This window comes from Cyprinus carpio, chromosome B20 (genome assembly GCF_018340385.1).
Source record: "Cyprinus carpio isolate SPL01 chromosome B20, ASM1834038v1, whole genome shotgun sequence".
NCBI classification, from domain to species: Eukaryota; Metazoa; Chordata; class Actinopteri; order Cypriniformes; family Cyprinidae; genus Cyprinus; species Cyprinus carpio.
Window position 1 is genome coordinate 19,909,979 of NC_056616.1, and position 17,026 is coordinate 19,927,004.

Below are 17,026 nucleotides of genomic sequence, written 5' to 3' on the forward strand. Positions count from 1 at the left end.
TATTATTATTATTATTATTATTATTATTATTATTATTATTATGATACAGTTAGAATCTTCAGTTTTGTACAGCTGTAGAAACAAATCTCTAGGCTTAGATCATCCTAAATATAGCGAGTTACTACAGTAGTCAGATATGGATGGAATAAATATAGCTTCAAAAGACTGCATAGCAATTATTATAATTTAGTACTTGTTAGAGAATCAGATATCAGTCGAGATAATAATAATAGCCTAGTTGATGGCCAGAGGCAACTTTGAAACATTCACGATACTCTGTTACAATAGCCCTTTTATGGGGCTCATAACAATCTCTAACGGTATTTTTCTTACAATATAATTTCTATATCACTTAGGATGAGGGATTTGTATTAGACAATAGCCCTATCAGACAAAATGTCTACCACAGATTGTCTGGGTCTGAACACTAGAGGTCCTCACGTGTACTGCAGAGCTGCTGTTTCAAAGTGCGTGAAAGCTTTACGACAACTGTACTTACATGTGTTGCTTTACGACACACGCAATCGCTTTACGCAAGAGTGTAGCATGTTCATTGATGTTGACGTTTTAATCCGTAGTTCATTAGAAATAACTAACTGCGAATTTTAGTGTTTATCGTATACGAGTTCAGGATTATTCGTAGCTTGTTTCCAAGATGGGAAAGCCGAAAAAGAAGAGTAAGTATTCTCTGCTAAGATTTTAGCAAAACGTTTACTGTTAGCTGTTGAAAGCATGTTGTCTTTATACTAAGACTTGTGTATTGTATGCTTAACATCACATGTAAGGAAATGTTATATTTAATTTTTAACACAAGCAGTTTCCTAAATGTTCGTCACTGTTTAAATGGCAATGTGACAGAAATTTAACAAAGTCATGTGAAAGATTCCTTTTTTTGTATATATGTTTTGTTATAGAAGCATTAAATTTGGAAGATAGCTAGCTACTAATGTTTTCTTACTATTTCAAAAGTACAACACGAGTATCTGTCAGGATATATGTTTGCAATTTGTGTCAGACGTGAAGTTTGTGATAAAAAATTGGTAACAATCAGCCCGAGTAACTAGTTCTGTCTTTTAACTAGTCTTTAACAGTAGTGACAGGTGTCTGGAACATGCACAGAGGTTGGTGTTTCTCTAACATTATCTGTCTGCTTAACTTTCTGTGTCCACCTCAGCTGACCTGAGCCGTGCAGAACTGATGATGATGACAATAGCAGATGTCATCAAGCAGTTGGTTGAGGCCCACGAACAGGGAAAAGATATTAACCTTAACAAGTCAGTGCATTTTTAAGTTTCAGAAACACAATTGGAACTGTTTTCTCACTGGATAACGGTAAACTAAGACAGCTAATGTTTTTATAGAGTCAAGACGAAGACATCAGCCAAATATGGTCTCTCTGCACAGCCACGGCTGGTGGACATCATTGCTGCGGTGCCACCTCACTACAGAAGAGCCTTGGTGCCCAAACTGAAAGCCAAACCTATTCGGACTGCCAGTGGGGTAAGGATGGCATGTAGGCCCTGCGCTATTTGTATTAGGGTGGTGTAAAGATACCATAATGTAGAAATGAAATTGCCGCACAGAGTTTGATATAATATTTCTTTGTAGATTGCAGTTGTCGCTGTGATGTGTAAGCCTCATCGCTGCCCACACATCAGTTTTACAGGCAACATCTGTGTGTGAGTATGACTGAAATAATGTGTCCTTGTATTTCTGTTACACTACCGTTTTTATCAGATTTTCCACAAACATTAATCAGCATAACTGTTTTCACCACTGATAATATTAACAAATTCTTAAGTACCAAATCAGCATATTAGAAAGAGTTCTGAAGGATCATGTGACACTGAAAACTGGAGCTTTGCTATCATAAATAAATTACATATATATTGAAATACTGTGCTGTACTGTGCGTGTAAATGTATTGAAATAGAGTTTGTAAATAATTATAATAATATTTCACAGTATTTCTATTTTACTGTATTTTTACTGTATATTTGATCAAAGAAAAGAAAAGAAGAGATTCCTTTCAAGACATAAAAAATTAGGCAATAGCGTACATTTATTCATTCAGTCTGTGCTTTTATACAAAATGACTTACAAATGAGTAATTCTACAACACAAGCTATTCACTGTAAAGAACGCCACCATGAACCTTTTACAGTACATTTTCCATGTGAGCCTGCATCTGGTTCAAGCAGTTAGCATTGAGTATCAGTTGGTGGCTAAACTTTTATGAGCAAAATATAGTGATAAAACCGGTGTTAGTTTTGATGTTTATGTGGTGTGTTTGTTTTCATGTGCTCAAACAGCTACTGCCCAGGGGGTCCGGACTCGGATTTTGAATATTCCACACAGTCTTACACAGGATATGAGGTAATTATCCTTCTGTAATGTTCTTTTTTATGAGTTTTGCACTGATGTTATGCTATATGCTTCATTTTGATTGTCTATTCTTACCCAGCCCACGTCAATGAGAGCCATCCGTGCACGATACGATCCATACCTCCAGACAAGGCACAGAGTAGAACAGGTGAGTCATCTTTACTGTGCCTATTCATGAGCAGCATTTTTGGCATTGTACAGTTAAAATCTTAAGGTAGGGGTGTCAAACTCAATTCCTGGAGGCCCGGGGGCCTGCACAGTTTAGATTCAACCCTAATTAAACACACCTGATCCAACTAATCAAGTCCTTCAGGGTTATTTGAAAACTACTTGGTATGAGTGTTGGAGCAGGGTTGGAACAAAACTCTGCAGGGCTCTGGCCCTCCAGGAACTAAGTTGGACACCCCTGTCTTAAGGGATCATAAGCTACTTAATGGTTTTGATTTTATGGTGTACATCTGCAAGGTTGATGATCCTCTCAGCTTTTCCACTCATTAGACAGTGTTAATGTCATTACGCTGCTGTGTTTGCACATCTAGCTCAAGCAGCTGGGTCACAGCGTGGATAAAGTGGAGTTCATTGTGATGGGAGGCACATTCATGGCTCTGCCGGAGGAGTACAGGGACTATTTCATCCGTAACCTCCACGACGCACTGTCAGGACACACGTCCAATAACGTCACTGAAGCTGTCAGGTACCAGCCCCTATGATAAACTTGTCTTAGACTGATAGAATCAGGCCACCCTTAATTATGAGTTTTTTGGCACAATTTTCTTAGCACCAGGAACAGTCCATCACCTGTTGGTGACAACATCCTTAGTGATATATATATATATATATATATATATATATATATATATATATATATGAATATATATATGAATAATTAGTATTAATATATATATATATATATATATATATATATATATATATATATATATATATATATATATTATATATATGAATATATATATATATGAATATATTTATGAATTCAAACTTAATTTCAAGCAGCATTTGATGATACAAGCGCATATATGTGTGTGTGTCTGTTTGTTAAAACATATTAGTTATAACAACGATGTTTCAGATGGCAGATAAAAGTACACAATAAATAAATGAGTGATTTTTACAAAAGTGCGCTTCAAATATACTGAACACGGAAGCTCTAACATGTATAACACACTAGAACAGACCTCACTTTTTCTCACGCGTCAAACACGCACATTTGAGCATCTTCTTTTCCTTTTAATGGCTGTTGGCAAACCCACTTTTAAAAAATATGTGCGTGAATGTGCGAGATTTCTGGTTCATTAGCCACAGTGGGGAAATAACTAGAAGGATAACAAAGTGCAGTAAACAGTAAAACTGTTTGCACTACAAACCAGTGTGTTAATAATCAAGGTAATACATTAATATGGTAAGACACACCTGTTTGCTATATCAAGCAGCAAAACAAGCTGTTTTTTACAGCTAAAAATAACTGGAAGCGATTGACGCTGGAAGCCAGTCTCATAAAATTTACAAATGGTAAATCCTGTAAGCCCACTCTTACAGGAAAAATAAGGTGGATAAAAAAAAAACACAAAAGATAAAATCATAAAACATAAAAAAAAAAAAAAAAAAATCAGAAATAATTAATTAAAAAAAATAACAAATATTAAATAGAATATATGGGTACCCAAGGAAAGACAAAATTCTTTGTGGCATAATGTTGCTTGTCTTTGTCATAATTATCTATTATCAAATGTTGCTTGAAATTAAGTTTTTTTTTTTTTTTTCCTTTTGGTTTAATTTAAAATTTAAGCACCAAAAAATTATAATATATTTAAATTTTACTGGCCATACACAATTATACACAGTACGAAATGTGGTATCTCTGTGTACATAAAAAAAAAAAATTAACATCAAAATAATATAAATAAAAAATATAATATTTCTTGGTTACAAATGGATGCATTTAACAGTGTTAATAAATTATTAGTGAGCATTTCATGATGTAGTCTAAATGTAAAAATAGGGTGATAAATATCCAATATCCAATTATATTTCTGAAATATGTTTCTGATATATACAATATCAACCAATATAGATTAAAAAAAAAACTTTAATATTGACCAATGACTGATGTGAGTAGTATATCATGGATGCCTACTCTTCAGAAGTAATTACACATAAATGTACTTGTCTTCAACCCATTACACAGCTGGTCCACGATCAGTCAATAAGTGCAGGAATTAGAGTGCAAGAGTTAGATGAAAGTGTAGGGGATGGAGCAGCTGTGTTGTCTTATGTGTGTCAGGGGAAAATCACTAGTTAATAAGCTCTGACTTGGGACCAGTGTTTTTGTTGTTGGATAATATAAATCGGTATAAGCAAAATGAACAAATGCAAGCCTTGGATCAGTTAAAGAGCAGTGCCAAAAACCTCCTGGTGAGCAAATTTGGTAGTGTGGCAGTATTGGGAGGCTTTTGGACCAGTCTTCCACTATCAGAGCAGCTGCACTGTCTCTGCTTTCTGCCTAGTCACAGAACAATAAGACAGAATGTGGCATTTGGGCTCTTTGCTTAAATGATGATGACAAGATAAAGAGTGTTATTAGTCAATCTCCTGATATGTAATTTAACAGTTTAGCCGACATTAACTTGCAGATTTATGGCTAACCAAACAAATAACAGCCTTCTTTCCACTTTGACCATTAGTCTTTGTCTGTCTAAATATGTATAAAGGTGACGTATGTGATTTCTGTGCAACTAACTTCACCAGGAAAACTGAAAAAATTATATCTTTTTATGTTTGATAAGATTTGATATCTTTTCAAAAAGGCTTTGCGTCAGTTTTAAACAAGTGGTGACTCAGATGCTGCTGACCACCCTGATGACATCAGCTCCCTGAGGAAAGCAGACGTTTTGAAGTTAGAATGAAAGGCAAAAGGGATGATAGCAGGATGTGGATAGGCTGCCACTGCAGGGCGCTGTTAGTTTATTACTGTTTTTTTTTGTTATTTATTTTCTTGATGAGAGAGAGAGAGAGAGAGACAGAGACAGAGACGGAGAGAGAGTGTGTGTGTGTGTGTGTGTGTGTGTGTGTGTGTGTGTGTGTGTGTGTGTGTGTGTGTGTGTGTGTGTGTGCACGTAGGCAGAGGTCCACAGGATTGTCGGCACACCACAGCTTATCAGCAGGTTGGTTAAGATGACACGATTGCCATAATTGTTCTGGCGGCTAATCAGCCAGAGATGGAGGAGACAACAGTTCGATTTCAGGCCCATTGCTTATCTCAGCAGAGGATGTGAGTGTGTGAGGGAGGGAGAAATAAAGAGAATAAGTACAAATGAGAAATGCTCTGTTGGTTTCATAACTACATTGTCTGAAATCTGGGGATAGAACCAGGAGCTAAATGGACAGAAAGAGTTTTTGGGCTATTAAATGTCCATTAAAATTCTGAACAATGTCAGGCATGACAGGAAGCCAAAAACCATGCATTTTAGAATTATTATTAAAAAGATGCAAACCAATACAGTTGGCCAATTGAATCTAGTTCAGTCATAAAATAGTTTTCATATTATCTTTAGAAACTGTAATAGGAAGATTTTTCCATTTTATTCAGATTTTTCTTTTTTTAAAGCAGTTTTAAAAGTTTTTTTGTTTTGTTTGGTTTTTTGTTCATTTTGTAGATCAGTCGTACATTACACACACATACATGCATACATGCATATATACTGTATGTATATAGAGAGAGTGTGTGTATGTGTGTATAAACTGTACAGAAACTCTCTCTCGGTCAGTTTAGGCTCAGTACGATTTTGTCATGGTTTTAAAATGTCTCAACAAGGCTACTTTTTTGGATCAAAATACAGTAAACCCAGTAATATTGTGAAATAGTATTTCAACTTATTATATATATAAATATATAAATCTATTATATATATAATTGAATGTGTCCCTATTTATTTCTTTAAAAAAAAGAATGGATACATGCATATATAAAATAGTATCAGAATTTCTGAATTGATATTCTTTTCCCCAGGTACTCTGAGCGCAGTAACACCAAATGTGTCGGCATCACAATTGAGACCAGGCCGGACTATTGTCTGAAGAGACACTTGAGTGACATGCTGGCCTACGGTTGCACCAGACTAGAGATTGGCGTACAGAGTGTTTATGAAGATGTGGCTCGTGATACCAACAGGTCAGAGTTTGTTGCTTTTATAATAACGGACATGCCACAGACTAGAAGATGAGTGTTTAGTATTTGGATAAACTTGATAAACTGGGATGCTATTAGCGTAACATCAGTGTTAAGACTTCCAGTGAGTCATTTTGTTCCAACAGATTTTAGCTCATGTTGGTAATTGCAGTTTACTCGCTTGATTATGTGTCATTTAGGAATCACTTCAAGGGATTAGTAGACTTAGCAACTATGCTAATTACTCTATACTTATACTCTTTGGTGTAGTTCTAAGTGCTGTGCTGAATTTATATGTCCTTGTTAAAAACATGATTAATTAGAATATACAACCATATGACGATTTGCTAAGGATGATATTTCTTTAGTAACTGCATGTATCTTGGGCATGGTTATAATGAACTTGAACTAAATATACTTACTGAACTTACTAACTTTTTCCAGAGGACACACCGTTCGGGCTGTGTGTGAATCTTTCCACCTTTCTAAGGATGCTGGTTTTAAAGTTGTAGCCCACATGATGCCAGACTTACCCAATGTTGGTATGGAAAGAGATGTGGAGCAGTTTATAGTAAGTACTTCATGGATCAGTGTAATTCTACTGCATTCACCTATAAAATCTGCCGCCAAACACAATGTGAAAATGGCAAAATGATTAAGCATGAATCATGGAGTCATTTTATATTTCGATAAAATTACTCTTTTACTGGTCAAAATTGTTTGGTGTACAGTACATCAATAGTTCACCTAAGAATGAACATTCTGTCCTCTTACAACCTTTTCCTTCATGCTGTTCTAAACCTGTATGACTTTCTTTTGTGAGGTGTTAAGAAACACTACTAAAGTAGAAAGCCTTTGATGTCATTTACATTCATATACACTACCGTTCAAAAGCGTAGGGTTAGTAGGAAAAAAAATATATGTTTTTTTTAAGAATGCATTGAAGGAGACATATTATGCCCCTTTTTACAATATGTAATATACGTCTCAGGTGTCCCCAAAATGTGTCTGTGAAGTTTCATCTCAAAATACCCCACAGATAATTTATTATATTATTTAGCAAAATGCCTATTTTGAGTGGAAGCATAGACAGCTGTTTTTCGTTCCTGTCTCTTTAAATGCAAATGAGCTGCTGCTCCCCGCCCCCTTTTCCAGAATAGAGCACCATTACAGCTCGTACCTGCTTAAAAACATCTGTTTTGGTTCTGATTATCATGTTTATCATGCTGAAATCATGCGTTTTAAACCATATTAGTTGGAACTTCAGATATATGGTTTTCTGATTGCACACGTACAGAAAGCGGCGGTCACAGCATGTGAGTACTAAACATAGTTCTCGTTCACACACAAGTTTACTTTAAAAATACACGAGTTACACAAACAGTTGGTTATGTATGTGAAGGTAAACGGCTGGGAAGTAAATCGCAAGTTTATTTTAGATACGTGTGGCAGCAGCAATATACAATTAATAAATCAATAAATCCACTGCTCAGTTGTCTCCTCTGAGGCTGGGACTCTAATGTTCTGTTCTCGTCTGTGCAGCCAAACAGTTTGTTTGTTTGCTCAAACTTTCTCTATTGCATTAGAGCTGGTACACTGTCGTCACTTGCAAAATCAAAATGACGGCGCCGTGGGTGGAAACTTACAGATCAAGGGGCGGTAATATTATAATGAGATCCCTTTGCGGTGTCACTAGGGGAGGAAAATTTAACGCGCTCCTTTTTTCAGATGCTTGCAAAAAAGATTACTGAAACAAAGTTACTGGGTTAATCATTTTCATGTTTCCTTAGTTGGTAGATCCTGATTATAGCACTTAAAACCTGGAAAATGATATGTTAATGATATGTGATATTCATTATGTCACCTTTAAATTGTTCAAAAAAAGTATCACGGTTTCCAATATTTATAATGATATTAAGCAGCACAACGGTTTTCAACATTGATAATAACAAATGTTTCTTTTTGCCCAAATCAGCATATTAGAATGATTCCTGAAGGATCATGTAACAGTTATTTGGGCAACTAGGCAACAGTTGTTTTAAATTGTAATATTTTACAATATTATAGTTTTTACTGTACTTTTGGTCCAAAAAATGCAGCATTGGAGAGGATAAAAGATTTCTTTAAAAAAAAAAAATCTACCAACTCCAGACTTTTTTAATGGTAGTGTATATTTTAAAATGGCGTAAAGAGACACGTTACGGCAGGTTTGATGTCAGTGATGTCAAACATCACTGTTTTTTTGTGTATTTACCATGCCAAATTTGAATATACACAGATGAGATTTTCACTGGAGAGTGTTGTTGTTGTTTTGCAATTTTTGGAAAGACAATGTTTAAATTTCTGTCAGATGTTTCCTGTGGTGTTTGCTTGAATAAATTTAGTCATGCAGGTGAGGAAATAATGCACAATTTTCATTCTTGAACACTTTCAAAAGTGCTACCTGAATAATCATGTTTGGATTACTTCAAATAAGCCTCAAGCATAAGCTTCAAGAGGATTATGGGAAGTAGTGCTTTGTAATTTAAGGTCTTCAAACTTGCATCTGTTTATTCTGTAAGTTCTTTTAATGTAAATGAACTGAGGAGCTGAGAGACAGACAACTGCAGAGGGTTATTTAAATGCAAAGGTTTATCTCTCTATACCTCACGGGTTATGCAGGTGGTTTTCAAAATGTCATTTTCATCAACTAAAGGACTTCAATTAATCAACATTTCTGTGAAATGGCTTTTGGGATATCCAAAATGTCCATATTACTTTCGAGTGCTCTATTAACTTTGCCACTCAAAGTATCAGAAACTACTGAGCATAGTCGTCGTCAAGCAGGCTTCGCAGAAGTATTAGGACAAGAAATGAGAAATCATAAATTGCTCCTTTAGAAAAGTTTGAATAAACAATAAATAGCAAAATGAAATATTTTCCCATATCACATACAGCCCTAGGTTACAATGCGGAGAGGCAAAAATAGTTGTACACATGTGATGTACAGTACAGGAACAGACTAACATTTCTATCCCGAGGAGAAATCCACTTTTATCAAATGCAGTAGCTAATTGTTACATAGCAGGAATGATGGGTGAATTTAAATGAAGTGGGGAGTGATGTGTCATGGCAGGCTGCTCTTTTATGGCCTCTGTCAGTGTCCAGCTGTGACGCATTGGTTCGCATTATCAGGGGCTTCATTATTTGAAGTGAATAGAGCATTCATTATGGTGGGTTTCATTACCGAAGCATGGAGATCCAATCAGTGACTGCGCTCTGGAACCCATTCAGAGTGCTTCTCTCTGAAAGACTGTATTAAACACCAACCGGGAGCAATCCAGGTTGCCAACAGGTTTCTTTGATGTCTTAAGCGAACACTGTCAGTGCACAATCTCGGGAGTTTAGTGATTTTAAAGCGGGTGATTATTTCCCATTAGGAGAACAGAAGAGCCTAGAATGAAGTGAATGACGTTAATGTTGCATAAGAAACATCATGATTAACTGAGTGCAATTATATAAATAATATTTTGCATTAACAGTCACATAAATGCCACTTAACTGTAGAAGAGAACCATTAACTTTTTATTGCAATCATCCAGTCTCTAGAGTCTCTGAAGTCTTTGCTTAAATTTTTACATTGTTGTACAAATCCACATTACACCTACCTCATTTCCCCCTGGGAGGCTCTTACTGCCTCCACACTGCTGCAATCAACAGCCACCTCCAAAATATTTGGACAGCAATACCTTTTTCTCTTTATTTGTACAATTTGTAATTGTTATATTGCAATTAGAGGCTAAGGGTACAAGCAGTGTATTTTAAAATATTCCCTTTTTTACACTTTTGAGACTTTTTTGGGCCCCTTTTAATGTTAGCCAGTGTTTCTTGTACCAAAAAAAAAATGCATTTGGAGGCATGAATTCTGATTAAATAAAATGTAACTAGTGTGATTCTTTTACAAGATCTCTTAATAGTGAAATAAACTTTTTATTTTTTTATCAAAGTTCAGGAAAGTTGCCAATAAAGGGTTTAGGATTGTTCTCAACAATTATTTGTGCACACTCTTTGCCCTGACATGACATTTTACATGACTTGACAACATGACTTGCTGATACAATGAATTATTATTGTAATAATACACGGTAATTACGGTAATACAATGAATAATTACGGTAATACAATGAATTATTATTATGTTATGGTTGTTAACCGATAAATGGCCGATATTACAATTCTGGCCATTACCAGTCAGATGGTTAATTATTTTCATGCTATGGCCAATAATTGAAAAGTTACCAATATTAAAATTCTGCCTGATGTTGATAAGACGGTTAGTTATTTTTATGCTGGCAGTTAATGGTTAAATTACCGATATTAAAATTCTGGCTAATGATAAGATGAATAATTATTATCATGTTATGGTTGTTAAATGATAAATTTCTGATATTATTCTAACACAGATAAAATGTTATGGCTATTAAGTGATAAATGACCGATATTTAAATTCTGCCTAACACTGCTAATTATTTTTATTTTGGACATTAATCGTTAAATTACCGATATTAAAATTCTGAATAATACCAATAAGATGATTAATTATTATCATGTTATGGTGGTTAAACGATACATTTACAATATTATTCTAAAACGGATAAAATGATTAATCATCATGTTATGGCTATTAAGTGATAAATGACCGATATTTAAATTCTGCCTAACACAATCAGTTATTTTCATGTTATAGTCATTAACCGATACAATTTTGTCTAAATTCAAAATAAAACAATAAAAAGTAAAATAATTTAAGCATCCCGTTATAATGTACAGTATAAAATGTACTTTCATGTTTATATTTGCTAAAGATTATATTTAACATTGTTATTAAATTAGTTTTATTTGCATCTTCTACTCTCTGCAGTTAAGCACAAGGCAATGCACCTCTTCTTTTCTATCTGTAGATTTGAGTCAACACAACCGCATCCTAGCAAACTCACTTGCAATGTGATATTCAGTGTGTTCGTCAGAACAAAGTCCCTGCCATTTTGTTTTCCACTTCATATTCCTGGCAGTGCTGTTGCTTTTTTAATTACAGTAATAAGCACCTACTCAAAGCATGGTTTTGACGATAATCGGCTCATTGCTTTACCATTCCACCTATTAATTCCATCAGCGATTTATTGGAATCCTTTTGACGCATATGTTTGAGTGTATATTAATTTGTCTCTCACATACCTGTTGTGATATCTCTGTGATAGAGAGCCATTAGAAGGCAGTGTGTCAGAGCAAGAGAGAGGGAGATTAATGGCTGTTGAAGGTGGTCCCTGACCCCACCGCTATCAGCTCTCCTCCTCCGCCACTGTGTGCCCACACAACCTCACCGGTGTCACCCACCAGCAGCGCTCGGCCAGTTTATCTCACCTAACCTGCTTTCTGTGATGCTCGTGCTCTCCTCTTTCCCCGTATTTGCTCGCTCGCTCTCCGTCACGCCTCCCTCCACTTTTCGAGACGGGAACCTGTCGGCGCTATCTCAGGACGAGTGTGTGGTGGAAAGGAGCGTGGCTCAGTGATAATGGAATCCCATTACTGACTCGTCCGAGTCTCACTGCTCACTTATCAGACTGTTTGCAGGCTCCCCTCCCTACATAAAAAAATAACACTCAACGTAAATATATCACACAAAGACTTCATTTGACTCTTAGAATAAGGAGAAGCTCAAAGCCCATAGCTAGTCGTGACTCAAATAATTAGTCATTTCAATTTGTCTGTTAAAGGCAACTATTTTTGTTTGTTTGTGCTATTTAGAGTTTAGTTTAAACGCACAAGTGTCCAGTTCGATGATTCACTTGTGTGTCAGAAAGCAGGACAGTACCAATTAAATGACCACTGACATTGTCTCTTTGATTGTAATGGTTACGTTTCTTTACGAGCTTTTCATAGTGACAAGGGTAAAACAGATTCCCTCACAATTATGCGTTAAGTAGAAGACGTAAGCAAGATCAGTGATGGAGGTCATGAGACTTTATTTAGCAGTTTACCAATTTTTGAACGTGAATGATGTTGCTTTCCAAGTACAAAGTTAGTACAAAGCCTATCAGCATACAATATAAGATGAATATGCTTAGTTCTGCTTAAAATTGTCTCAGGAACTCATGCTTACAGCTTTTTATTCAGTGTAAGACTGTTTAACTAAAGAACAGTTTGGAAAAAGATAACTGGTAAATATATATTTATAAAAGATATATTTGATAATTTTTGCTGTTATACTTTTGAAAGTTGTTATACCGTAAGTCTTTATTATGAGTGGTCAACCAATATGGGTTTTTCAATGGCAAATCCCAAAAATTAGAGTGCCAGGTGACTTATGGCTGATATTATGGCAATATATCATAAATATTTTAGTTTTATAATGTCAATGAAATATTTAACGGAAAACAAAAAGACCCCAAAAAATGTAATTGAAAATGATTTTTAATGTTTTTATCAGTGTTGCAATAAACTCATGTACTCATTATTGGTTCTAAGTCTCATGTTTGCACTGCTCTGCTAAAAATCTTGTCTCTGTCACCAGGAGTTTTTTGAGAATCCTGCATTCAGACCAGATGGGCTCAAACTTTACCCTACACTGGTGATTCGAGGCACTGGATTGTATGAGCTGTGGAAAACGGGCCGCTATAAAAGCTACTCCCCCAGTGCCTTAGTGGATCTGGTAGCACGAATTCTAGCGCTGGTTCCACCATGGACTCGTGTGTATCGTGTACAGAGGTAAGGCAGTGTCTAAACAAATAAATTGACCTCATAAACATGGAGGAAAAGCTCATTCTGAATGATTTTCATGTTGTGGCTGAAATTTGGCTGATATTAAAATCTATGCTATTTTGAATGAAAATTAATTAAATACTAAAAACTGAGTAAAATAAGTGAGTTTATTTATCAAACCATAATAATGTAGAGTATAAAAAACTGATGTATTATGAGATATGTCAAATATTACATTTATTATTTATTAAAGATTACATTTAATAGTATAAATTATTGGTGTTTTGAAACATTAACTTTAATTGAGCATTAAATTGAATGTAAAAATAGAAAAAAAATGTGCATTAACAATTAAATATCCAATATCAAATGATACTAATAAATAAAAAACTGTAATATGAATAACCAATGTGGTACCAATGTATCATGCATCCCTAATTTATTATTTACCCAAAACAAGCATTACCTGTTGCCTTATATTCATTCTAATGTGACCAACATTTAGTTTTCCTAAGCTGATGATCTCTGGCCTCTTTCAGGGATATCCCAATGCCATTGGTGAGCTCTGGGGTGGAACATGGGAATCTGAGAGAGCTGGCATTGGCCAGAATGAAAGACATGGGCACTGAGGTAACCTTAATTATCAATCATTTAGTTTGTTTGATGTATGAATTCAAGGCCATTAAGTACAAACTGCTGTTGATCCCTGTAGTGTAGAGATGTACGAACCAGAGAAGTGGGCATACAAGAGATTCATCACAAAGTTCGACCATATCAGGTATTTCATGTTCTGTGTAACCAATTAGCAGAAACTTGTTGTTAAAGTGTGTAGAGTTAGCGATTGAAAATCATTTCTATGCTTCTCGTAGGTCGAGCTGATCCGTAGAGACTATGTGGCTAATGGGGGCTGGGAGACCTTCCTGTCTTATGAGGACCCCGAGCAGGATATTTTAATTGGTCTCCTGCGTCTTCGTCGCTGCTCACCACAGTCCTTCCGGCCCGAGTTGAAGGGTGGCGTTTCCATTGTTCGGGAGCTACATGTCTATGGAAGCGTGGTCCCTGTCAGCAGCCGAGACCCCAGCAAGTTTCAGCATCAGGTAGACACCTTATTTCTGCCAGTAAAACACGGCAAACTTTACTGTCACTTGAAAAAATGAAGAACAAATGAATTGTCATTAATAATGGTTAAGTTGAAAAACTACTCCTCTTGCATCGAGATAAATGTGTACATTTTAATATTTCATTTTTATGTAATGCTTTTGTCTCGTCATGTATTTTACATACTCTCACTGACTGCACATTCTAATGTTCTTTTTCTCCTCGTGTGCATTTGTAGGGTTTTGGGATGATGTTGATGGAGGAGGCCGAGAGGATAGCCAGGGATGAGCACGGCTCAAGCAAATTGGCTGTTATCTCAGGTATCAAAAATATTCTCAGCGTTAACAGAATGGCGCATACATTTTGTTGGTTCTTCTCTTGCCCTCGCTAGAAAAGAATGGATACGATACCTCCCCAAATCAGCTGCAGGATGGAGATAACAGCAATTGGAAAATAAATGAAAATTTGTATTCATATTATTCCAGCTCTGATGCTTTAATGCGAGGGTGTGATAACTTTTGTACTCGCATGTCTGACAAGGAAAGCAAAACAACAACTGTAGAATATATTGGAAATACAGTGGGGTTTTCTTGCTTTAAATATTTTGAATCTGCATGGCAACACTGGCTGAAATGATGGTTCCTCTCGAATGACTAAAAAGGGTGATTCTTTTTTTTCTTCAATCAGAGCAAATTAATATCAAGATATACTGATTATGACCATTTAAAATAAGTGTTTTCTATTTTAATATTTAAAAAATATATATTTTGAATTATATAATTTATCATTTTTGTCATTTTCTCAAATTTGCATGTTTTTGGTCCAAATAATATAACCCAGGGTGCCTCCATTAGAGCATGTATTATTGCAAGAAAGATTCTTTTCTACTGTAAATCTGAATTTTTGGTCATTGTTCATGTTTTATCTTTTGGTTCAGGCGTCGGAACAAGGAATTACTACAGAAAAATGGGTTATGAACTGGAGGGGCCATATATGGTGAAAAACCTTTACTGAAGCAGAGGAATCCCTGGAGAATATCGTCTGACATGCAGGACACTGATATTAAGGGGATCTTTACACCCCACCTATAATTGGACTGGGCATGAGGACTACAAAGAGCGTGTGTGTGGTCAGCACAAAGCAGACTGCACTATTCTGTTACATGCCAGCCAAAGAGAGTATTCTGTAGTTCTCTTATGAAGACCATGATGCAAGTATCATTGCTTGTTAGAAACGTACACCATTCTGCCTTGGCCTTAGTATACTTGCCAGTGCATTTACTTCTCTGGTATAACAGTAAATGGAGGGGAAAAAAAACTGTAGAGGGATTTGAGTTATCCCGTTATAAATGTCTATAGTTTTCATTTTGATTTCGGAGGGGGAAATAATGCTTGGCGCTTGGCACATTTGATTAATCCACCATTTTTCCTGTTCTGTTCATTTTGAAAATGGATTGATTGCATTTTCATGTTTGTTTGGCTGTGCATGAAAAGTGTTCATCTGGTCATTTTTTTTATTGTTAATAAAAGATATTTATCCAGGATTTCAGTAATTATCACATGATTGTACGTTGTCATAAATCGCATGTTGGCACAAAGGCAGACGATTTGGATGGAGTCGAATAGACATAATACAGCCATCACTGAACATTCAAAGGAATTAATGGGTAAGAAATCATCCGCAGCACTCTCCTGTCCGGCACAGATATGAAAAACTGTTGCCAAAATGATTGAAATCCAATTGCTTCTATTTTTGACAGAATGAAAAGTTCACTGGTTCGTTTTAGTGTCTGTCACCACACCACCAATTTCTGAGAAATGCTGTGCGGTGTGACGAGAGCTCTCCTCTGCAGGAGACCTCATGATATGTCTGCTGATGGGTTTTTACTGCTTCATTTGACATCGCAATACCAGATTATATCGCTATCTGTCTGTGAGTCAAGGTGTCAGGCGAATGATGACCGACCACCCTGTAAAGCTAAGCTCAGTCTTACACACTTGTAAGAGGTTTGTCATCAGAGAAATGGCTTCCAATAAATGGCAAGATGATGTTTTGCCACCACCCCACAATAAAGTGATGATTTAACAATGGTTGATCTCGTAATTTCCCGGCACAGACCTTTTGTTAGGACTTTAATGGCTTGATAACCTCACCGTTAATACAATGAACAGTGAACATCAAAGTGTCATCCTACACACCACTCAGCAGCTTTCACTAAATCTCAATAAGTTTTAACTAGACAATCCCATAACAGATTTCGTTAATTACACTGGCTCATAACTGTCATTATTCTTCTAAAGTAAAGTCTTACCAATGCAGAATTAATACTGATGTAGCCGAGATGATGACCTCAGAGAATGAACGAGTGCTGTGTTTAGATAATGTGCCTATTTCGCCACCGAGGTCAAGATGAGCCATTGCAGCATTTCATTTGCAAACCAGCAAAGCGTGAGGAAAAGGGCAAAGTGTCACTAGAGATTTAAATGTCACAGATGAGATCCACTTAGAAGGATTCTCAGATGCTTTATGTTATTGCCGGTAAGGCTGTAAGGTTTCGAAACCCTTGAACACTCTCGGAAATCATTAACATTCAACTTTGGCATTATTATTGGCCTTCAT

At 36.0% G+C, this 17,026-nt stretch overlaps 1 protein-coding gene across 1 annotated transcript; it reads left to right on the top strand.

The window, feature by feature from the left end:
* The first annotated feature begins 489 nt into the window (after window positions 1-489).
* LOC109078249 (elongator complex protein 3) lies at window positions 490-15,965 on the top strand. The gene is made up of 15 exons (XM_042747255.1): window positions 490-677; window positions 1,175-1,274; window positions 1,362-1,500; window positions 1,609-1,679; window positions 2,313-2,376; window positions 2,465-2,533; window positions 2,925-3,079; window positions 6,413-6,574; window positions 7,016-7,142; window positions 13,122-13,315; window positions 13,849-13,939; window positions 14,022-14,087; window positions 14,179-14,406; window positions 14,646-14,727; window positions 15,345-15,965. The coding sequence occupies exons 1-15, from the start codon at window positions 656-658 to the stop codon at window positions 15,419-15,421; spliced, it is 1,647 nt and encodes a 548-aa protein (XP_042603189.1). The 5' UTR covers window positions 490-655; the 3' UTR covers window positions 15,422-15,965.
* The last annotated feature ends 1,061 nt before the right edge of the window (window positions 15,966-17,026 follow it).

Excerpts from the sequence above, each read along its gene's own strand:
- LOC109078249 (XM_042747255.1), top strand. The coding sequence starts at position 656 with ATGGGAAAGCCGAAAAAGAAGA. Across the intron at positions 1,680-2,312 it reads TTTACAGGCAACATCTGTGT|CTACTGCCCAGGGGGTCCGG; the intron begins GTGAGTATGACT and ends GTGCTCAAACAG. Across the intron at positions 14,088-14,178 it reads ACAAAGTTCGACCATATCAG|GTCGAGCTGATCCGTAGAGA; the intron begins GTATTTCATGTT and ends TGCTTCTCGTAG.